Raw genomic sequence first — 24747 nt, forward strand, 5'->3', positions numbered from 1 at the left:
AGGACTGCTGTTCTCAAATACAGTCTCATGGAGTCTCTGTGGCTGAAGACTTCTTCCACTGTAGACATATTCAATTACTGTATATGCCAGAGCTTTCTTTGAAGTAAAGATGAATCAATACACTAGATAAATTACACCCAGGACTGGAATGACAAGATGTGCATGGGAAAACATATCTGGTGTGTGTGAGCAAGTGTGTGTATAACAGTAGATTTGTCAGGGGAGAAAGAAAAATAAAAAAATAACATCCCTAGTTCAATGCAGGAGATGGAGAAAGTGGTAGTAGTTTCTTTTCCTTTCTCTCTATCGTTTTGTTCTTTTGTCTGTATCTTATTGTGAGTACATATTGTCCCCCAGGTTACAGGCCTGCACTCTTGTCAGCTGTTGACTGTAACTGAAGGAAACACCAAAATAGAAGAGAATGGAAAAAAATAAAATAAAAAAATGACACCCTGCTGCTCTGTGCTGCAGCCATCATGCAGGAGAGAATACAAGCCACGTCCTGAAAGTCAAGGGAGCCTTCATCCTCCTCCTCCTCCTCCTCATTCTCCTTTCAGACGGCACGGAAGGTCTGTTTCCATGACAACAGGAGAATTAAGGGCGAAGGAGCGCCATCCCAAAATGACACATCGGATTTAGGGGCTAGTGAGGAGATAAATCACTCCCGGTGAATGATAGAGGAAACAGATTGCACTTTCCTGAATCTGAAGCGCATAACAGCACACATTGATGGATTTGTTTGTCTGCTTATTCTGCCGCCTCTCAAGCTGTAAAGAGCAACATTAATATCCATCCATTATCTATACACCGCTTAATCCTCACTAGGGTCGCGGGGGGGGCTGGAGCCTATCCCAGCTGACTCAGGCGAAGGCAGGGGACACCCTAGACAGGTCGCCAGTCTGTCGCAGGGCTACATACAGAGACAAACAATCACTCTCACATTCACACCTACGGGCAATTTAGAATAATCAATTAACCTCAGCATATTTTTGGACTGTGGGAGGAAGCCGGAGTACCCGGAGAAAACCCACGCATGCACAGGGAGAACATGCAAACTCCATGCAGAAAGATCCCGGGAAAGCCGGGACGCGAACCAGGGACCTTCTCGCTGCAAGGCGAAAGTGCTAACCACTACGCAACTGTGCAGCCCCGCAACATTAATATAAAAAAAAAAAAAAAGTCAGCCGTGATCCACAACACAATCAATTACTGCATAGGTGAAAAGTTTTTTTTGATAACATAGTCTTTATTCTTAAACAATCACTAACTTCATTCTGATTTTTATTATCAATGCATATTTTTTTATGTCATCTCACAATTCATAATGCATATATGAGCGTGTTCCAATGCAGTGAAATCATCTGCAAACAGAAAAATATTAAATTATATTTAATATCTCATACGACCGAAGCCTTCGTTCAACCTTTCATACATCAATAAACCCACATTAAAAGTGCTTTGCTTTACTGCTCTCTCACATCAGCTATTTTTACCACCTCGCTTTATGCATTCCTTTCTCAAATCCTTCCATTCTGCTGTCAACAGTTGACACTGAGTACATCCAATTACATGCATTGCTTTAAATCCACATGTACCTCATTTGCACCAATATAAACCTCTGTAAAAAGATATTTATATGCTGGTCTTGCCTGTTCACTCTCAGTGTCACGTCTAATATACTGTATGTATCACTGTTATGCAGTAGGTGCTGTGGAAGTTGAACTAATCTACCATTAGCTCTTGCAGATAACTTGCATCAGCTGTGGACCCAGGCCAGAGGTGGAAGACCCTTCCAGATCCATTATGGTATATCACTGCGCTTTGCTCTGTGCAACTGAATGTGTGCTATTTACTGTACATACCACCAACCGAGCGTATGGTTTCCAACCAGATATCGGAGAGGTATATAAACTCTCGCTAAAATACTGATCAAAACGTTGCATATAAAAGTTTTAGACCTATTCTCCCCAAATTCTCTTATTAGATCTCACCATAAACCAAACTTACATCAACTCTTACAGTCATGCTATGGCCATGCTTTGTCTCGCCTGTTTCCTTTTTCAGCCAGCTGGCTAGGCTTAGCTGTGTATCACCTTTGATGATTAAAAACACCATTGACCCCAATCCTTAAACACCACACCGGTGCCAGCCTTTGTGCAACGAGCGCTGGACAAATGGGCGGACCAGCCTTCATGTCTGGCCCCATTCATGGAACAACTGTAGGACTTCCTGAGTTAGACAAACTAATTGGGGATTAGGAATGAGCTCAGCAGGCAGCGTACACGGCGTATGTGGTGTACCAGTCAATTAACCTTGTTTATACAGCCCTGTCAGTATGTTGATTTATGAAAGAGAAGCTTTCCTCCACAATGCAGCTAAATGGCTCATTTCATGGGTCACAAAACCAGGAGGGATGGAGAGTGCATGTGTTACCATTTCAGAAAAAATAAACTGTGAGATTACCTCACCAAGACTGGTAAAACATCCTCCTCACACCTGGCTAAATCCAGATGAACTGGCTCCTCAATGAAACATTCTGCTTCCATTGTGCTGGGAAAGCTGAAATGATTGCGACCTTACATTGAAAATATCCACATGTCAGGTCATCGGTTTATTAAACAGTCAGGCACCCTGTCCACCAGTGTTGAAAACCCACTAATGATTTCACAATAAAAGTAACAGAAACAGTAGAACTTCTTAAAAATTAGTCGACACAACCCTCCGCTGCTAGGCATGCCAAAACAATGTCCATTTCTATCTCTCGCTTAGAAAAACAGCAGAAGTCTTTCATCAAAGAATAATTCATGATTTGTCCATATAGTTCAAAAGCATGAATACTGGTATATAGTTATATTTTGAGAGTTGTTGTTATAGCTAACAGCAGAGAAAGGGGTCTGTGTTTCTTGAGGTGCAAATGTGAGGTGACCATTTTTGGCCATGGCTCGTAGTGCTGATGCTGGTCATTATCTTCCTCTCAGCTTCTGGAGAGAATACTATTTCTTTGTCATTTTTGACAAGTGTGGACATCTCTTTGCTTCTAACCTTATAGTCCTGGCAAATGTTAAGATTATACGGAAGCTATATCAAAACAGGTTTCCTTTGATTCCAACTTTTACCAACTTACGCAACTTTCTTTGTCAGTCTTTTCTACCGACAAACACACCGACCACGGCGATGTCTTGTCAGCTGTTATTAGTATTATTTAGAGACTTACTAGGCTGCTCTCTATTATATTGCTTGTATCAGTCCTGTCCTGCCACAGCAGCAGGACAACATAGGGGAGTTTGTGTCCTATTAGTCACATTAGTCTAACTTACAGTACACACCTGAGTAAATTACATCCCACCCTTAACACTCTGTTTCCACTGGAGTCCAACATAGAGAACTATCGATACTTTCATTTTTTTTAACCTCACACCAGAATAAAGTGGTGTGACAGTGCATTCGAGATCAAACTGTGAGAGAAAAAACATGAGTAATTAAAAAATACTTTCTTTTAGGCCCCAAAACAAAAAAGAAAGCCAGAATAACCATGATAGTAACTGGGATGATAAGATAAACGGATTAGTAATGATGATTATAATGATAATGATGATGGTATAGTTATTACTGACAACAATAACACAACAAAGCATATGAGAGTGCAATAGCATTTAGAAAAAAAAAAACTCAGTGTATGAAAATTGAACATGTATTAAAGCTTGTTTTTCACAGCATAAATTGAAAATGAGAGATATTCGTATTTGTGTGAAGGGAGACCACCATTACTTTGTTTATCACAGCTTTTTCTCTTTTTTTTGCATAAAATGTTGGTCAAGTCCTGATTGAAAATTATTTTCTTCATATATATCCTCTGGTTTCATATTAATTCATCTAAAAGGTTTTCACAGGCAAGAGTTCAGTTTTTGTTGTCTTGAGTGTACAGTAATAGCTCCTTGTCGTCGCAACACCCTCTGGTTTTATCAGAGGGCATGGTGGTGCGTATATCGGGGGGGTCGTGAGTTTTCCTATGGCCCCCTCCCCTGAGTCAGGATGAGGCCACGCCCCCCAGCTGGAAGCCCCTCCCCCTGGTGCTATGTGGAGTCCTGATTGACAGCTTTCCCTCCGTTCATGGTGGGAGTCCCTGAGCTCTTCCTGGAGCGGTGCTTGTCCTCTATCTCATGCAGTGACGGCTCCCTGTACATACAAACTGTGTGGGCAGAGATGCAAAGAGAGGGAAAGCGATGGAGGGAGAGAAGAGGGGAGGACAAACAGAGGAGGAGCTCAGGAAGAGGACAATGGAGAGCAGATTGAAGAGATGGATGCGCAGACAGAGACAAGGTCAGGAGTGAGGCTGGGACAATTATACCAGGCTGAGAGGGATAAGACAAGGGAATTAGGGCAATGTCAGCACTTTTTTATCACACTGCTGGACAGGTTTTCATGATAATATCTGTCGGATAATAGTCTTCTCCCACAAGAAACATACAGGAGGTTAAAAATAAATCTGTAGCCACAACAGCTAAACAAAAGTTAGAGATACTTCCTAAGCCTGATACTTGAAAACCAGAGTTAGTTGAATGAATATACACTGTAAAAAATGAACATTTTTAACTGTGATTTTTAAAGACATTTTACTGATATTTTACAGATTTCCTCCGTGTTGTAAAATTTCAGATAATATATAGCAAAATCACAGAAAAAATTGCTTATTGTTTACATCAAAAATCTGTATTTTAACAAATAAAAAAACAGTCTTTTACAGTGTACGACTGCAAATTTACAGTTTTCTGTATTTAAATCTGCTAAAAATACTGATTTTTTAATTTGTTTTTGCTATTATTGTAACAGTTTTTATAATTTTTTTGAACCTTACACTATTCCTTCGTTTTCGTAGGTACTGTTTCTGGCATCTTGCTGCCATATTGCCACTGTTTTTAATGGATTGTTTTACGGTGTCGCTTGTGAATGTTATGCGATAAATTAGCCAAATCTCAATACAACCTTATACCTTAGAATTCATACAGCTTTTCAAGAGGTACTTCAGTGATTTACGCTGAACAAAAATATAAGTGCAGCATGTAATATTTTATCAAGTTCTATCCATTCTTTTTAATGTTGAGGAATAAGGATTTTTTGTTCCATTACACAGCATCTGGAGAACAGAACATATATTATGAAACAACCAAGTATGCACTACACTGGAAATAATAAGAAACTCCAGAAATCGCAAGTCCGTCACATGTAGCCACCATTTGAATTGCATAGTCCCAAATACCTGTAACACATAGATTTGATGATGTTGCTGATGTTGGCTTGTGAAGTGTTGTCCCACTCTCCCTGAAGGACTCGGTGAAGTTGGCAGACATTTTAGGGGACAGAATAACATTGTTGGACACGTCTATCCAGAGCTGTCTGAAACTATTTCTTAGATGACAAATGGAGTTGTGGACATTCAAGTGTCTGGCTCCAGCCCGAACTGACTGCCAGCAGCCTTCTCGTCTTTCTCTTGTCATCTGTGGCATCGTGTCATTTGGACAAACCGCATTTTAAGGTGACCTTTTATCATCACTGGTCCAAGTCTGTGCACTGGTCTCGCTTTGAAGTTGTTCATGCTGCGTTGATATTTTTGTTCAGTGTGGTATTGCACCTCCGTGAAGCTGGAACACTCGCAAGAGACATGTTTGAAAAGCAATGGCTGTAAATGAAACAGCAGATGCCTTTACTCTGTAGCGTGGGTCAAGCTCCAAAACCATTTGAGCCAACTTTCTCATAATACAACTCAATATTATCTTTTATTACACTTTTCAGGTCTCAGGCCAACCACGATTAAAAAGTTTGGAAAATTGATTTTTTTTAAACTTTGGGAAGTTCCTCCAAAGCCGGAGAAGACAAGTTTAGACTTTTTTTTTTTTTGTCACAGACGGACTAGTACCGATGGAGAGCTGCTTTAAAACTAATGATTGTTGTGCAAAGACAGATACCTACATACAGTATATACATACTGGTCGTTGTATTGGTTTTTACTGGCCATATTGTCACTAAATATATATATATATATATATATATATATATATATATATATATATATATATATATATATATATATATATATATATATATATATATATATATATATATATAAAAATTAAAAAATTCTAGCATAATGAGAAATATATTTATAAACGAACAAAGGCAACAACAAACAAAGCATTAAAATCATCACTTCCATAGCTGTTCCAAATACAATACTGTATCTCTACAAGATTTTCTCCTACCTTCAATGGGCCTGGGCACAAAGTGTGATGAGGGCTTGGTCTTCTTGACCCGGTTACCCTTCATGACTTGTCCCTCCTTGGTGAGGCCAAGGAACCAGGCCCGTCCTGACTCCTGCTGCCGGTACACAGTGGACGAGTAGATCACGTAGTAGTTCTCGAAAACCGACTCCTTGAACTTACACTCTGGCGTGAACATCTCCTACAAAAAAAGATCGGGACATGGATGCAAATATTCAGGTATTGCATACAGAATTAGTATACACAGAAAACAAATTTGCATCCACATCAATATCAAGGCGACATGCACAAATACACAGCAGCGAAACAGACGGACGATTTTTTTTTTTAAAGTCTTGTTGGAGAAAAAAAAAGAAAAACAGAAAGCTGTGTCTGTTTCACTCTGCCAATATTGGCTCTCATGAGTAGTATGTGGATGTTGCCAAGGTCAGAAAACATACTGTATTCATGCAAACACACACACACACACACACACACACACACACACACACAGACACACACAAAATCCAAGTAATGAGAATCATCGCCTTATTAGAATAACGGTGAACAATGGGAGATTTTTATCTCCTGGCTTCATTATCAAAGCAATAAGTCAAGGATAAAGTCAAGGGGACACACAGGAGGAGAGGAATGACAGGAAAAATGGAAAGAACCAGATACTGGATACGCTGTCAGGACCAAGTGCGCTGCCAGATTTTCTGCTATGACAGTGCAATAGAGGAAAGAATGCTCTTGACTCTCTAATCCATTACATATCTAAGCCACAGTAATGTAGATAATCTGTTACATTTTAATGAGGATAATGGTGGCACTGTTTTAAAAATCTGAAAAGTCAATGTGTAACTGACAATTTCATGCAAAATCTATATTTACTGAGGCAGGTGCACTGATTAACACGCGCTGACAAGGTGGATGCCAAATTCATCACCCTGACTCCTCGTCCCTGCTCCCCTCCTCGTCTGAACGCTTCCTGAGTGCATGAGGCTAAATTAAAAACTAACAGTCAGTCTGAAGGGCGGGGAAGTCGCGTGTGTCCAAAATAGATGCAGGTGATGCAGAACAGCTGGTTCGGTGGGTGTTGGGCCATCTCAGTTAAGGCAGATTTTGTACTGTGTGTGTGTGTGTGTGTGTGTTTGTGTCAGTGCTGTATTTCATTCATTAATATCTCCTACAGGGTTGTGTGCCCTTTTAAGGTTGTCGATTTGACAGACAACCCAATTCTGCTTCCCGCTGGAGGTGACTGGAGGTAGGTGTGTGTGTGCATGAAAAAGAAAGAGAGAGAGAGAAAATAAAGTAGTGAATAATAAAGAACCAAGGAGAAGCTGGGAGAAAATATGTCATGGGGTGCTCTTGGCAATTTTCAGGTTGTGGCCACTGAAGAATTAGTCATGAAAAGCAAGTAAGAGTTGCACTCACACTAAAAAAATAGTTGTTTGTGTTGATTTTTTCATTATTATTTTCAATGCTTAAGGCACTCCCATTCACTTCCACTGTATTGAACAGGAGGCAAGTGTCCCAAAGAAGGATTTCTTTTGAGAAAATACATATTTCCTCACCAATAACAGTGTGTTTTGCTTTTGTAATTCAGGTAAAAAATATCATATAAAAATACCATGAAAAGGTGCAGGACCCACATTATGCAGAAAACAAATCAAAGTAAGTGTTAATTGATTTTTTGGTCAGTTAGAGGCAGTGCAGCAATCTGTAAAAACACAACAATGACATAATATGTAAATCCACATACATACATACATACATACATACACACACACACACACACACACACACACATATATATATATAGCTGTTGTGACAAATTTCTCAGCTTATTTATACATACAGCAAGCATGCAACTAACCCTAACCCTTTTATTGCTTTTCAATATTGAATCAAAGTCAGTGTAATTTAGCTTTTTTGACAAGGGTTTACAAAAATTACTCTTTCATGTCAAAATGAAAGCAGGGTTTTACAAAGGAATGTCAATTAATAACAAATTTGAAACAAAATAAATGATTGCATAATGATGATGTTCAACCCCTTCAAGTTGGTATTTAGTAGATGAAGCCTTTGCTGCAGTTTAAACAGGGATTGTAAGTGAACAGCCCTTTTCAAGTCGAGCTACAAATTCTCAGTTGGATTAAGGTCTGGGCTCTGACTCTGACGTTACTGTCGATAAACCATGTCTGTGCAGCTTTGGCTGTATGCTTTAGGTTACTGTCTTGCTGGAAAACAAATCTTCCCCCAAGTCACAGTTCTCTTGTGGACCATATCAGGTTTTCCTCCAAGACTTCCAAATACTTTACTGCATTCATCTTATCCTCTACTTTTACAAGCCTTCCAGGACCTGCTGCCTAGAGGCATCCCCACATCCATCATGATGCTGCCACCACCATGCTTCATGGTAAAGATGGTGTGTTTGTGACCATGTGCAGTATTTGGTGTCTGCCAAACATAGCATGTAGCCTGATGGTCAAATAGCTCAATTTTGTACTCATCTGACCAAAGAACCTTCTTCCCGTTGACTTCAGACTTCCACATGCCTTCCGGTGAACCCCAGTCAAGGATTTAATACAAACTTTCTTAATAGTGACTTTTTCTTTGCCACTCTCCCATAAAGCTTTGTCTTGTGGATAACTCAGGCAACAGCTGCTGTATGCACAGTCTCTCTCATAACAGTCGCTGAAGCTTGTAACTCCTTCAGAGGAGTCATAGGTGTCTTGGTGGCCTTATTCACTAGTCTCTTTCTTGCACATTCACTTAGTTATTGAGGATGGATTGCTTGAGGCAGTGATTTACACACGTACCATATTCCTTCCATCTCTTAATGATGGATTTAATTGTTCTCCAAGGGATAAATAACGATTTGAAATTTTTCTTGTATTCACCCTCCTGACTTTTGCTTTTCAGTAACCTTTTCACAGAGTTGCTTGGAGTATTCGTTTGTCAGCCAGGAGTATTGATTCACCACTGACTGGACCTTCACGATACTGGCGTCTTTATACTGCAGTCACTTGAGACATATTCACTGCACTCAGATGAGCATTATTTAACTAACAGTCTGACTTCTAGCACCAACTGGCTGCACCTTTGTGTTCAATGAAATAAGTCACTTTAAAGGGGTGAATACTTATGAAATCATTTATTTAACAGTATATATATTTCACTTAATTGGCATTACTTTGTAGAAATATGTTTTCACTTTGACATGAACAAGATTTTTGTTGAAAATTTAGTAAAATAACAATAATAATAATTCAAATGATAGCCATGATTCAATGCAGGGCAACAAAAGATGAATGAATACTTTTCATAGACACTGTAAATTTGTGCTGAGCTGAAGCTACATCTCTGGCCACCTGACAAATGCAAATCTAATATTCACTCTCCTTTTTAGGCCTGTTTTGCTCTCCATCTGACACTTTCGTTAATATACACAGTCCTTTGAATCTTTGTCCACATAAAATGAATCTGTGTGGCTTTAAATCCATCCCAGTCAAAATCAGAGCACTTTGAAGAGTGTGTAATCTGCTCACATGGCACGCCATGGTTCAGCAGCACGAGCCAAAGCGTGACCGCTCATTTATAAGATACAGCAGTGCTTAGCAGGCTGTGCAAAGGACTCGGGGAAGGTGAGGTCGCATGGTCAGCGGTGTGGAAACGTCTCGCTGGTCAGCAGGAGGGAGGACAAGCTTTGTGAAGAGCTGGTGGCGGAGTTTATCTGGGCCTGCTGACACACTGTCAGGCAGCAGACATCTCTCTCCGATCGGGGCGCTGGGGGTCACGTTGTGGCTGTCTGGCTGTGTGTGTGTGTCTGTGTGTGAACATATGTGTTAGAGTGGGTAGGGGGCAGACAGTGATACATTACACACCAGCAGGATCCGTCCCTTCTTCATCTGTTAGCACACACACACACACACACACACACACACTAACCCCCACAGAAACATATAGGTGCATTCTACTACCCTTCACAATCAGCCAATTTGCTTTGCTGACACACTGTAGATTCCCCTCCAAATTTCTTCACAAGGACGATGCTCTGTTACTGTCCATGTAAAGGCTTGGAGCAGTTTAGAAAGCACCCTGGCTGTGGCTTGGGAATGATAGGGGTGGAATGTAAGTGACTTTGAAGTCTTTGACAGAGTACCTTGTTTGTGGATGACTGAGTAGAAATATAGGGTGAAGAGAAGGGGTCAGAGACTAGTGTGATTAATGAGATCTCCTTAATGGACACGAACCGCAGAACCACACAGACACGACAAAAGCACGAAAAAACACATTAGCGACCATGTGCACACAAGCTCAACACAACACACATGGGCTTAGACATTAAAATGCACACCAACAAGCTTGCTTTGTCAATTCCCCTGCCAGGAATACATAATCAATCACAGCTGTTAGTGCCACAATAGAAAGAAAAATTGGAAAACAAAGACGTGCCACATTTCAGGGCTAATAGCCTGTGCTTAGTGATAGTGAACTAATTACAGGGATGCTTATTTGTATTCTGTCGTGATTTGAAGGAGAAAAGCAAAGGACTTGTTAGTGAAAATCGCCATGTGAGACAGCTCACATGGCACCATTAGGAGTCTGTGCATGAAGCTGAAGATAAATAAACAACAAACTGTGGACTGAATATAAATGTTTCAGCCGTTTCAGCACACTTAACACCATTTTTTTTTCACAAAAGGGCGCCATTTGAATTTACTGCTTCTTCTGGTTTGAAGGAGGCAGGTGTCATTCACAGGAGAAATAATTTATAGGTAGTCTTTAGAGTTTCTGATCATCACTGATGCAATGGGGTTAGGCTACACAATATATTGTTTCAGAATCGTTATTTTATTGCGCACATCGGGAGTCATCACATTGCAGGAGGGGTGATGTTACAAAAAAAATACATGCGTGATGGAACACAATTTACTCCAATTTAAGGGTTCTTGGATAAAATTCTTAATTTTTTTTTTCTAAAGCGATTCACAAGACACCAAGTTTGTTGACTTGCGGACAGCAAAATCAGTGATGAACAGGGGGAAACACTGAAAAGGAAGATTTGAGTCCAAAAAGAAATGTCAGTTGTGTGGAAATACTGTAGCGTCAGAAAGTATGATGTTGACCAGAAAGAGGTACTCTGTCTGCAGCGTCTTGCAATTATTGCCTCTACATGAGTCAACATATTTGTCTGACAGCATCACACACCTCTGCATGATAAGTGAAAAGTTAGATCTGAATGCTATCCAAGACAAATAACTGTTTTGGTTACACCATGAGAAAGGTTCCAGACGGCTTTTTTTTAAAAATAATTTATCTTCTATACAGACACACTCCCGCAAAAAAAAAGTCATTCCAATCACTCCTGAATCATTATTCTCTCCAAACACAGTTATGTGACTCATCTGGTGAAAATGCAACTGTTTTTTTTTTATATCACTGTCTGTATTGCTAGAAAACAAATCATTGTAATGTCAGCCCAACCAAGAGGCCATAATTTGAAGACCGAGTTCCCATTTTGTCTGCATTTACACAGGGCAGAGATGCAAAATGGTAGTGGATCAAAACATAAAAGAGTAGCTACTAATTTAAAAATCAGTAAAAGTTGCACATTAAAATCAGCTGGTATCTTGGTAACTGGTAGTTCCTTCAGCAAATGGTCCTTTCTATAAAGATAGGGCTCCTTTCCTTCCTCATAAAATATTTGCAAACCCAATTTTTAAAAATAAATCCCGCATTGTGTATATCAAATGTGTAGCAGTTTGCAGTCTTCTTCTTCCACACCTCTGATGGCGCATTCATGCATGTGTTCTGCATGTAGCCTCTGACATCCCTGCTAGGACCGTGTATCGTGTCACACACATGCATGTGCACGTGCATGTTTGTCCTTGTTTGTCTGCTCAAGATAAACAAAATGGGGGCCACTCTGACAGAAAACCAGCTCCAACGCACCACTAGAGCTCAGCATCTCCACAGGGAGCCTTTAGCTGGCTGTTTCTACCATTTATTTTAATGTCAGCTATCATTTTTGTAATAGTGGGCATCATCTGTTTCTCTTGATTTCAGGTTAACTTAATTTTTGGAGCCAGCTGCTATAAAAGGTCAAACACGAGAAAACAAACAACTACACCCAGTGATTGCGCACATTCATACAGATGTAAGTGTGGCCATGTGTGTGTTAGGGGTTTGTAGAACGTGGGGGTGTAAGTGTAGGAAATGTAAAATGAAACACCAAGAAGGAGAACAAGATGTAATGGATATGAAACTGGGTTGCCAACAGAACTGAGCTGAACGCATGCTGAATCCAAATTAGCTACTGGCTCCATGTGAGGAGGGAGGCAGCTTTCCAGCTCTGCATTAAGGAGCTGCCGACAGCGTCCTTTGACTTTGGATAAAGATGTGGAGGAAATGGGGAGAACCTCAATTTAAATATGGGCCTGAGCCACCGGTGTATCTGAGAGATTTGGCCTCTGTGACAATCCCAGGCCTGCCATGGAACTCCCGGTGTGCTTATTATTATTCTCCGAGAGATTCGGGTCGGGGATTGTCTAGACATTACTTAAACTGAAAAAATCTCTTTCTCACTTTTCTATCTCTGCCCTCCCCTCCCTGTTTATCTTTTTCTCTGCCTCACTCTGAAAGTCGATCACTTTGGATCAAGGTTTTCTTCTGTCCTTCCTAAACTTCTTTCAAAGAGGACATTAATGGTGTATTCTATACTCTTAACGTATATTCCTACTTTCTTATATTTTTCTCTTTTTCATTCTAGAGACACACTGACAATCCATTACCTGTCACACAGTCAATACATACATGCAACTACAGCGAGTACGTGCACTGAAAATGCTGGTCAAGTAATGAGTTAGCAGAGTGACAGACGATTATTCATCAAGGTTTCAAAATAAATTAGCAGTTGAATCATTTATCAAGCAAAGATACCAAACACTAACTGTTACTAGCTTTACAAATGGTGTTTGGATTTTTTTAAATTTTCTGTCATTTTTGTAAACAATTAAGCAATATCTATATACAGAGCAAATATGTTAATTGGCTCTAACTGACGTGCCAGCGTCCAGTACGCCAACAACCTTTTTCCCATCTTTTTCTTGCTGTTGTGGCAGCGTCTCACTTGAATAAAGCTGCGTTTTAAGGTGGCCTTTTATGCTGACAGAAGAGTCTGTGTGCTGGTCATGCTGTCAGATCACTGTCCTTTAAAGCCATACCTGACCAGGATGTAAATCACCTCAATGGTTGGGAATCTATGATTAGATGAACAGCTTTTCTGACCAGAGCAGCTGAAATGAGAATTAACTTTTCAAAGCAGAAAATAATGTAATTTGCATGCCCTATTATATATTTTTGTTCAGTGCAATATCTACCAATTAGTTGCACCAACACTGCACTTCAACACATACACACAGATGACGTTTTGTTCAAGAGACAGGAAAAGAGCAAAGCCTGGCAGAGAAGCACAGCCTACTTACAAATGCTCATTGTCGTTTGTCAAACAAAATCTGAACCTCTGCCTGACCTTCCACAACTCTTTCTCTCTCTCTCTTACTGCTCTCTCAGGGCCCTCAGTGACGGTTTTACTGTGACTCATTATTTGTTTCTGTGACATAAATAATAAGAAGTGAAATTTGTAGTCGACTGAGAGAAAGGATATGAACAGCTCAGACACCCCTGTACCTGTAGATAGATAGACAGATTAGATAGATAGATAGATAGATAGATAGATAGATAGATAGATAGATAGATAGATAGATAGATAGATAGATAGATAGATAGATAGATAGACAGATAGATAGACAGATTAGATAGATAGATAGATAGATAGATAGATAGATAGATAGATAGATAGATAGATAGATAGATAGACAGATAGATAGACAGATAGATAGACAGATTAGATAGATAGATAGATAGATAGATAGATAGATAGATAGATAGATAGATAGATAGATAGATAGATAGATAGATAGATAGATAGACAGATTAGATAGATAGATAGATAGATAGATAGATAGATAGATAGATAGATAGATAGATAGATAGATAGATAGATAGATAGATAGATAGACAGATTAGATAGATAGATAGATGATAGATAGATAGATAGATAGATAGATAGATAGATAGATAGATAGATAGATAGATAGATAGATAGATAGATAGATAGATAGATAGATAGATAGATAGATAGATAGATAGATAGATAGACAGATAGGGAGTGAGTGAGTGAGTGAGTGAGTGAGTGAGTGAGTGAGTGAGTGAGTTAGAAACAGTCAAAAACAGAGAGAGAACAGTGGTTCCTGCTGTGCTGTAAAGTAGGTCATATTGAGTGTTATAAATAATGGAGGGGAACTCTTCATTGTAGATGCTCAGCCCCCACGCACTTTATCGCTAAACACTCCACATAAGCAGCATCACCCTGCTCACCCTCGGCTACATCAGCTTCCAATCAGCAACAGCCTCAACACTGAGCTCTGCACTCCAAGCAAGAAAAGCCAAAAAGCAACCGGCACATATGTAACCACTTAACTGATCAACGGCAATAGTAAACTGAGATCTAAGATACCCGACGCCTAGATGAAAGAAAGGCTTCACCGAGTGGCTACACAACTCCTCAGAATCACCACGAACACGCAGCAGATGAAGCTTGTCGCATTCCCTCACTAACAAGACGGTGCAAAAGAATCAGGAAGAGAAAAAGGAAAAGGGAGGGAGCGTTAGAGAGGTAGGAGGATATCCCTCAGTAATTATCTCCCACGGGAGCGAGGGGAAGAGAGAGCTGTGCATCTCTGCTCTCAGATGTAAGGAAGACAAAACAAGACAACCAAACAAGCAGGGAGAAACTTTTTTTTTAGTTTGGAGAGGCATAAGAGTGGAATGGAGACCTTGAAGGAGAGAGAAGGGAGCAAGAGTGGATGAAAATAACAGGAGGTTGGGGAAAATGATAAAGGTCTGGATAAATAACAATAAAAGTAAATGTGAATATGCAGAATGAAAGTGAAGGACTTATTTTATAGCTGTGATTGCACCATGAGAGCTCTCATAAAAGTGGGAATAAAGAACTGAAATGCTCCCCTCAGCCATCCTCACTTTTGAAACACTTTCTCATATTGTCTATCACATGCATAATCTGTGGTGTTAAATTAAACAGATAAATAACGGGAATTAGAGAGAAACAGAGGCGATCTGTGCTCTCATCCAGTGCTTTGCATGCTAATTTCATCTGTTTCTGAGAAGTCTGTGGCTCTCCAAGGCTTATGAGCCTCCCTCCGATCCAACCTACCGCCAACATTCTGCTTACCAATGCTAATTTCCCGAGCTTCACATCTGAGAAAACCGGACCTCCTCCAGATGGCTGGAGAGTGCATTGACTTTGTGGCTTTGATTAAAATGGTCTTTCAGCCAGTACTGCAGAAATGTCTGCTTCCATGGAACAACCTCTCTCCCTGTAATAGACGGGTCAAAAATCTGCTCCAGCGCCCATAAAAATGATGGTTAAAATGATAAACAGGGAGTCATGTTTGTCACGTTGAAAGCTGTCATTTGACACTGACATACTGAATCACTTGTAATTAATAATAACTGCGTATTCTGATGTAAATGATGATTTCATAACGGGTGGGTGTGGATGCGGGGGTCACTGAGCATCCCCAACTTAAATTCAATTTGATAAATGGAAAGATTGCTTGTCTGGGCACTATTAAACTTTAATTAGACATAGACAGGTGGGTGGAGGGTTATTACAAGCTTCATAGTAGGGCTGTGGATTGTGTGCTTGTTTATGAGTCTTTGGTTATGAATGAATCCGTCCACCTGGGTGAGTCATAGCAGCCTGCGCATTTACTGTACGTCCTTCCCTGAACCCGAGAATGGCTCATACATCTGCCGAAGCACCGACTTGTGCTCAAGTTGTACTGAGCGAGAAATGCTTCTTGTACTGAAACGACAACATTATTTAACTGCATATTTTAAATAAAGCAACACATTTAGCTGGCCCGCATCGAACCGTTGTCATCGTCTCCCTCACAGTAAAGCGCCTCCCTTATCAATAAATGTACCAGACGCCGGCGCGCCGTGTCCTTCAAGTATTTTATGAGTGTTTTAAGAGGGAAAAAGTTTGATGGGCAGTTTGTGAATTCCAACTCTCGCCAGTCATTCATCACGGCTGTCTGGCAATCAGACTGACATCACCGAGTCCCACAGCAGAGCTTTGTGGTTAATGCAGTCCTCCCAGCTTCTTCTTTCTTCAGTAACACTATCTTCTCCTTATCAAGTGGATTGCCAACCATAAGACTTGAGGTTATATAACCATGCCAACTGGGATATCTCCCTGCCTCTATTTCTCTGATAGACTCCCATTCCATTTCTCTCTTGCTCTCCTACAAACGCTCTCTCCCTCTACAACTCATCTTCCTCAGACGCATGTGTTCATGCTTTTCCCAGCTGACATCCATGTTAGCTGCATGCTCACGTGCACAACCACAGTGGCCTATATAGTAGTAAAATATCAGTCTTCTGTGTTTACTCATGAGTTTTAAATATTAATGCTCATAGGATGGGATAATTCTACCTTTTGGCAAGACTGCGATCATGCAGTGCATTTGACTAATATGAAAAAAATGAAACACTACATGTAAAATTGCCATTTTTTGCAGTGTAGCATCCTTTCATAACAGCAGGAATACTCAACAGATGAAACAAAGAGGAGTTAAACAAAACAACAGCACCCAAAACAAAAAAAAGACAAAGACATTCATTTTTGCAGCTACATAATGAGCCAGTAAAATGAGTAAAATTAAGAAAAAGCAATTTTTTAAAAAGGGTTGAGTACTGAAGTTGATGTCAAATTAAAGGTAAAACATGTACAGTGCTGCTTCAACAACAAGGGGTGTGTGTGTGTGTATGTGTGTGTATGTGTGTGTGTGTGTGTGTGTGTGTGTGTGTGTGTGTGTGTGGGTGGGGGGGGGGGTAATAAGTGCTGCACAGCAACACAAAGGCACATCTGAAGAGCTCTTGAATTGAGCAGAGATGAAAGGCTTTGGAAGAGCTGAGTCTGTACTGCAGTGGGATATTAAAACAGACAACAGCCAGAACAAAACACAACACGTGTAAACGAACAAACACGCACTGGCGGCGCAAACACACAAGCAACCCACCCAACAGTGCGACTGGAGCGAGAGGTTCGCGTCTTACCGAGCTGTAGAGCATGCCCTCGCCATTCATGGCAATGTAGAAGCCACTCTTCACCCCCTGGATGGCCACCACTCTCAGACCCACAGGGATAAGATTAAACAGGGCTGCAGAGCAGACAGAGCAGAGGGAGAGGAGAAGAGACAGACAGTTACAAAGAGGCAGAGACAAAAGAGAGACGTCAGACAGAAAGGATAGAATAGGACAATTGAGTTTTCACTTAACTCTTGTAGACACAACAGCCTCTGATCTCTGTTCTTTGGCTATCTGTCAGCAGCAAAGTGAACAGTACAGGACGTGGACAGCGGGAACACTGACGTACCTCACAGTGAAGCATTAACTTTAAAGCAGAAATCCAAAATTTTGTGTTGACAGCTGAGTGAAATGATGACAGAAAAGATGGCAGAACATCCTGCACATCCTTATAGAGCCCTCTATAGTTGAATGCAATTCTCATAGATGATGCAGATTTTGCAAAATCAACACACTAGTTACCATTTATGTGACTTTGTAAGAAGTGAGGCTTACTCGCAGTGCATAGTTCAACAGTTACTAAAGTGCTGGTCTTCTGTTTTAAAATCCTCTCTGCAATATTAAATATTCATTAAACATTAATAATCAATGTTAAAGTTCAGAAGACACAGACATAGACAATATTTATTAAGAGATTAAGTGAGCTAATCTGCCTCATCGCTCCTGGGTGAGTGTGGTTTGATCAGATTTCACTGAAAGTAGCCTTGTAAAATAACAGCAAACCCACAGTGGTCACCACATTTGATGGAGTTATTGCTGAATGGTGCATCAAGATATCACCTTCTACACTGCAAAAACTCATAATCTGACTGAGTCTGTTTGTCTTGTTTTTTGTCAAAATGTCTCATCCCACTTGATTTAAGATAAATTCACTTAACAAGTGACATTTCAGCAAGATAGAGGGACTTGTTTTCAGACAACGCATCTTAAATATCTTGTTAAGTCAAATCTTGAAATTGTCTTGTTTTGAGTTGAATTTTACAAGAAAACTCCAATAAGTTTAACTCTCGTGTTGTCCTGTGGGTCAAAATTGACCCGTTTTAAAGTTTGAAAATGTGGGAAAAAATTATTTTCACAGTGAAACTTCTGATGTCCACATGTTCAACATTTTTGGGAAATCTTTGAACATTTTTTGGTGGAAAAAAAGAAATGTTAAAAATGTTTCTTAAGAACATTCACAAAAAATCAAATAAATATAAAGATTAAAACTGACCTGAGATCAGATCAATACAAAGTTAAATATAAAGATTAAAACTGACATGAGATCAGATCAATACAAAGTTAAATATAAAGATTAAAACTGACCTGAGATCAGATCAACATAAAGTCAAATATAAAGTTTAAAACTGACCTGAGATCAGATAAAGTTTAAAACTGACTTGAGGTCAGATAAAGTTTAAAACTGACCTGAGGTCAATAACTGAGATCAGATCAATATAAAGTTTTAATTGTCCTGAGATCAAATGAAGTTTAAAACTGACCTGAGATCAGAGAAAGTTTAAAATTTAACTGAGATACATATGAAGGTTTTGCAAATTTTGAGTATTTTTTTGCTGATTTTTTTTATTTTTTTCAGACAATATTATAGAATATAATAGAAACAATAATTTTTGGTGCCCGTAAATGAAGACAACAGGAGGGTTCATATGTCTCAAATTAGGAGGTTACATCAAAGCGAAAATCTATATTGTGTGAAAAACTGCTTTGTTTTTAGCATATCTGGCTATTTTAAGACACCTAAGCTTGACATTCCTGGTAAAAAATATAGCTTAAAATAAGTTTTCCCAGCTAATTTTGAGATTTCAAGACTCTAAATATCATATCTTATTTCAAGAAATCTTCCTAAGCCATTTTTCACTTGTTCTATTGGCAGATTTTTTCACTTATTTCAAGGTAAAAGTTAATTGAAATAAGTTTTTTTTTCTTGTTTTGAGAGGGGCAGTTTTTCCAGTGTAAGAGCGCCGATGAAAACAGCACAGACAGAAATGTCTGATGGGAAACAACCAAAACTGTTTCCACATAAGACCCTCATCTATCATCATCATACTGTATCTCTGCAGCTTCTTCTGTGTCTGAGGACTGAACTGTGACTTTCATTGGCTCTGGTCTTGGTGAGAATGTCAGGACACGCGTTACGTACTGCGGACTCCCTGTTTTGTTGGAATGATTGTTCTGCAAGTGCCGATGGGGACTATCAGATAAAGCTGGCAGGGAAAAGAGGAGACGTGCCAACACGGGTCTGTCCTACGAGCAGATTCAATTTCACTCAATAAATATCGACGTGCTGCTTTCGCCTGCCAATGGTTTAACCCCGCCCTCGGGTCACCGGTGTGGCTGATACACACCGGCCACTCTTACAGATACTCTTGAGGTCCAGATATTTGTGGTATAATGACAGAATATGAGTCCTTTAGCAGCATTGATTCTGTGTTTCTTACTTTCGGTCATCTCTGTTCCCTCACTTTCATGGCTGCTTTGCCTTTACCTCTCCTATGTCTGTCATCCACCATCCACACTTCAGCCTGGCCTGAGAAGTGGGAGGGAAAAAAATTAAATACGGCATCCTACTACACTATTTTGCTATAATTACAATCTGCTGTGCATGATCTCATCTGCCTGCCAAAAAATTAAACAACTGACAAGAGCCGTCATTCGGCAACCTTCTAAATGCGCAGCTTTTCTATTTTCAGCTCCTGCACTTGATGGATTCCATAATTACAGCTGCACTGACTGCCGCTGGAGTACCTGATGGCTACTCTGAAGTCGATTCCTCGGCCGTAATAACCTCAACCCTATCTCTCACAGAGAAAACGGCAGAAGCTCGGCCGCTGCAGGGAGAGTTAAAAGATTTGCAGGGATCTTCTGTCGTCAAAGGGGCCAGATGAAATGGGTTCAAACAACCCAATAAAGCAAAATCCTTCCACGGCAGCTCTTCCAGTGGTGTAATCGGCTACAAGCAAATCCTGCAGGTAGGCCAAAGGAAGCGTGTCTCATGTGAGGAATACTGGCGCAGCAGGAAATAAACCCTGCAGGAAAGGTTTTAAAAGACACCGAGGCAAATTTCAAATGCCAGGGGCACGTCTCCAAATCTAGAGAGAAACACAAATCTAAAGCTGAGAGAGTGTGCTTATATGTGTTTATTAGTTTATTACTTAATATTATGTTTCCCTCACGCCTCCTTGAAAGTGCTTGAAATTAGTGGCTTCAGTTAATAAAAGTCTTTCTTCATCCCATCCATCAAGCTCAGAGCATCAGGGAGAGAGTGTGAATGATTGATACTGCAGGTGTCTCATAACCAGCAGTATCTTTCTGCAGCCTCAGAGTGTGCAGGTAATTACTGCAGGCGATCAACTGATGACAATCAAATTAATAACTGTTCAAATTTGAACATGGGTGTTAATTAATTGGATGGTGTTACACAGCCCTTGCGGTTAGTTAAGCGTAGCTCTGCCAGTCAGTCATGCTTACCCTTCAGTAATTTTACATACTTGTACCGTATATCGAGGCTGGAAGCAGCAGCCTTCTCTTGTATTCTATGCAGAGCTTCTCACATTTTGCTGAACATCTAATAAGGTCTCACTCTCCAAAAGCCATGGTTTGATTAAGGCAGAATTCCATTATCTCTTTTTATGCATTTCCCCCCCATATTTTCTGCTCTGTCCCAGCACTTATTGTCATTCCACGCAGAAATAGAGCAAATAATAAGAAATGGAATCCACGTGCTCTCTGGGTTCAGGTCACACCTAGTATGCTGGCTGCATCATGCTCCTCGTTCACATCGGTTCCAGCGAACCACCCCTTGAAAATAAATTACTGTATTCCATCTGCTGCTGCTTCTGAGGATGCTGCAGGTCAGAGGGTGGCATGGTTCAAGGGTGGGGGTAATCTATTATTCTAATAATCCAGCCAGACAATCGATAGCTCCGTGCAAGACCTGAATACCAAATCTTCATCCATTTCTCTCACTCTTAATCACTCTCCCCTTTTTTAATACTCTTCCTGTCTCCATGTTCAGCTCAGAAACATTTCAGAGTCTTCTTGCAGCATCTCCTGCTCTCTCTGTGTCTTCCCTCGCACTGTCTGTAAGCTTGAGGCATCTCATATAAAGAATTATTCATTGGGTACAAACGGAGAAGGTGGTATTTTTAGTTTGCTGTGGTTGAATTATTCACTGCATTCCTCCATCCTTTGGCCAGTGGGACTGCTTAACTAGAGGATTACCTAGAGGTGGGGAAACCCTCACATACAACAAAAACCCCACTAGCCAAAACCCCTTTAGTACACAATGGAGGCCCCAAAAAGAGCTATTTGCTCAAGGTGCACAGAGGAAAAAGCATTACGTGGATCTTGTTTTCATACTTTTTCCCCTCATTGACTAATCCATTTTGTCCTGACGACCTTTCTTTATGCTATAAGTAGTTCTCAGTAAGGATCTATTGGCTGCTAAAATATAAAGCGACGAGTGACAGGGAGAGGCCGTTCTTTTCACCGCATGACTGCTACGGTCCAGCAGCTTTGGCTCTGGCTTCCTTTAAGATTGGCAGGATGTTTCAGAGAAGAAAGGTCGTGATTGGTTTCCTGTCTGGCTTCACTCCAGTCTCCGAGTGTCATCATTATCGCTTTGACGACCATTCTCCGCTGACATATATCTCTTCCTTGAACCTTCATGGGAAAGTCTTACAAAAGCATATATGTTTTAGACTCTGCTGATTTTCACCCTTTTCTCTTCGTACACGGGTGGACTGGGGGGGCTGTGAGCTTTCAGGGACTGTACCCTGGAGACTATTTATCCACTGCAGTCCACTATGGAAAGTCGATTGGTGGTGAAATATAGCAAAGTAGTGGCTCAGGGAGGGAGCTTTGTAACAAGGAGTGAAGCTGTGGGAATACAGTTGTTTCAGGCGATGGGTTTTTCCAGGAAGGAAAATCTGCTGTGATAATCACATATGATTTGGAGCTGTATCAATCAGCACAATTTGGCACTTGGAATCACGCAGTGTACACAGTAGAAATGGTTCACTTAGTAAGGCCTTGGTAGGGATCGTGGAATTTATGTTACCTAGGAGTACAAATTATGATACCGGAACCTCCACCATTTGCAGTGTACAATGTTGAGAAGCCAGACTAAGAATACATAAACCACTTGAGTAGGTTTTCACACATTTATATCCACACATACTATTGCATAACCAGATGTAGAAGAGATGGCTTTCTGCCTTGTGGAAATTGTTGAACAGTTCCCTTTAAAAACTGTACATATTTTTATATAGATAATCCAATTTAGTGAGGGCATTTTAAACTAATTTCGGTGCGCTTTAGGCTGCCCAAACAGCGTCGGTTATATAAGAATTAAAAATGATAAAGCATACGAAATGTGGTAATATATTACATAACCAACTGACTCAGAGCCATTAAATGTTTTATGCTGGAAGCTGTAGCCTCCATAATGCTCCACTCACTGTTGTCGCTGTTCTCGTCCTTGCTGCCGTCGATGGTTCCATCCGGCTGCATCTGCAGGTAGAAGCCCTGCTGGCTGAACAGTCGTGTCACGATGCCTTTCAGCTGTGGCTCTGAAACACACACACGTACACACACACACACACACACACGCACACACAGAAAACACGCACACATGCACACAAACCGTCGGCCAAACCACAGCCCCATCCCCAACAAGAATATGTCAGAACAGCGGTCTCATAATTGTGACAACATACAGTTCAGTAGATACCTCTGTATTTTTACACCCCCAGATGTTTATATCAAGCTATTTTAAATGCTCAAACCACAAAGACATACAATGTTATGTATAGTTGATTAAAATGTGGCAACTTGGCTGTGGAAGATGGAGAGTACCAGGGGAGCAATCTTTTGAAAATAATTCATTTAAAGCCATTTTTGCCATATATATTAACTTCTTTAAAACTGCAAAACTGAATTCAATAATTATTCATACAGTTTGTTTGTAAACATAAAAAGTAAATACTCATTTAGAATGAATCACTTTTTGAAGCAGTCTAATCATTCTCATGGTTCAATCCAGCCTCCACATTTGCCCACAAATAAAAAAATTAAACATACACTTCAGTATTCTGCTTAACTCTTACCAGCTGCTGAATATCAGTAATACTAGGATGGACAGATTGTCATGAATCATCTATCACACCACATAATCCCATAAAAGGGCTGTTCGACCGAAGGCTTTTACAATGAGAACACCATAACAGAAAATCAATGAGAATGCTGTCCCCTCTCATAATGAATTAGTGTATCCAGTACAGGGATGTGACTGTTTTCACCATTTGGAGACACTTTTAGAATCACATTTAATGCACACTGACATGCCAGTGGTTTCTTTATTTGGTATGAAGCAACTGTGCATTTTGGAGATGATGTGATTGACACTGGATGAAGTTACTCTCTTTAACAGGCAGCTTTTGACATGCTTCACTCCAAATGATCCCACTGGTATTTCTTAGGTTAAACTGACCTAAAGTTTCTTGGAGTTTTACGATAACCCTGAACCGACCTCCAACTTTTGGAGGGTATGACTTCTGGCACCTGGCCAGAGTGCTGCTCAAAGCACTCCACATTTCAGGGAAGCAGGTGGAAACGAGGATTAGCTCAGGGCTGAGAAAGCTTCTCACCCTCCGGCAATTCCTGGGAAAGCTATGTTTATCTGAGGGTAAATGTACATACAGTCTCCACGGTCTGTCAAATGTCCAGCGGGTTTTTTGATTGTATATAAAAGCAGGAAGAAGAAGACAGAATCGGATGACACCGTTAGTAAAAATCAGACCCGGATTGCGACTTTTAACAAGAAAACGCTTGAGGGATAAATTGTATTGTTTGATGTATCTTGAAAACCGCTTTGAGATCAATGAAACTCATTTCCAGTGCAGATAAAAGAAAAGGTAGACAGTAAATATATGCAGTCTTATTTTCTAAAGGTTCACTATGAATAATGAAACTGTTGTTATTTGCTTTTTCCAAAGGCTGAGATTTTGAGACACCATCCATTGAAAGCCGACAGCGGCACAGACGCTGGATGTTACAAATCTTTGTTTATTCTCAGCTTGTCTGACAAAAGGAAGAAATTATGCATTTTGTCAGAATTTAATTGGTGCTTAGTTTCATTTTAAGTGCCTAAGTAAATACTGAGTGACTAAAAATGCTTTCTTCACAGGCATACATGCTCTGATAAATCATGTATGTGATTGGAATAAAGTAACATGAGTGAGGCTGACCG

The 24747-nt window shown here is 40.2% G+C and overlaps 1 protein-coding gene across 6 annotated transcripts in view; it reads right to left on the minus strand.

Annotated features, from left to right (window-relative positions):
* Nucleotides 1-1218: 1218 nt before the first annotated feature.
* Nucleotides 1219-24747, minus strand: part of fgf12a (fibroblast growth factor 12a) — a 47536-nt gene continuing 24007 nt past the window's right edge. For 4 of the 6 annotated variants that reach the window (XM_055014672.1, XM_023276582.3, XM_023276581.3 and 1 more), the window contains 4 exons: nucleotides 22958-23068; nucleotides 17469-17572; nucleotides 6258-6456; nucleotides 1374-4189 (listed from right to left, as the gene is read on the minus strand). In XM_055014672.1, coding sequence (XP_054870647.1) covers nucleotides 4074-4189; nucleotides 6258-6456; nucleotides 17469-17572; nucleotides 22958-23068 — 530 coding nt within the window. In that variant the 3' untranslated portion in view covers nucleotides 1374-4073. The other 2 variants (XM_023276579.3, XM_035951140.2) reach the window with 2 other exon arrangements.

The sequence above is a fragment of the Amphiprion ocellaris genome, chromosome 10 (genome assembly GCF_022539595.1).
Source record: "Amphiprion ocellaris isolate individual 3 ecotype Okinawa chromosome 10, ASM2253959v1, whole genome shotgun sequence".
Taxonomy (NCBI): domain Eukaryota; kingdom Metazoa; phylum Chordata; class Actinopteri; family Pomacentridae; genus Amphiprion; species Amphiprion ocellaris.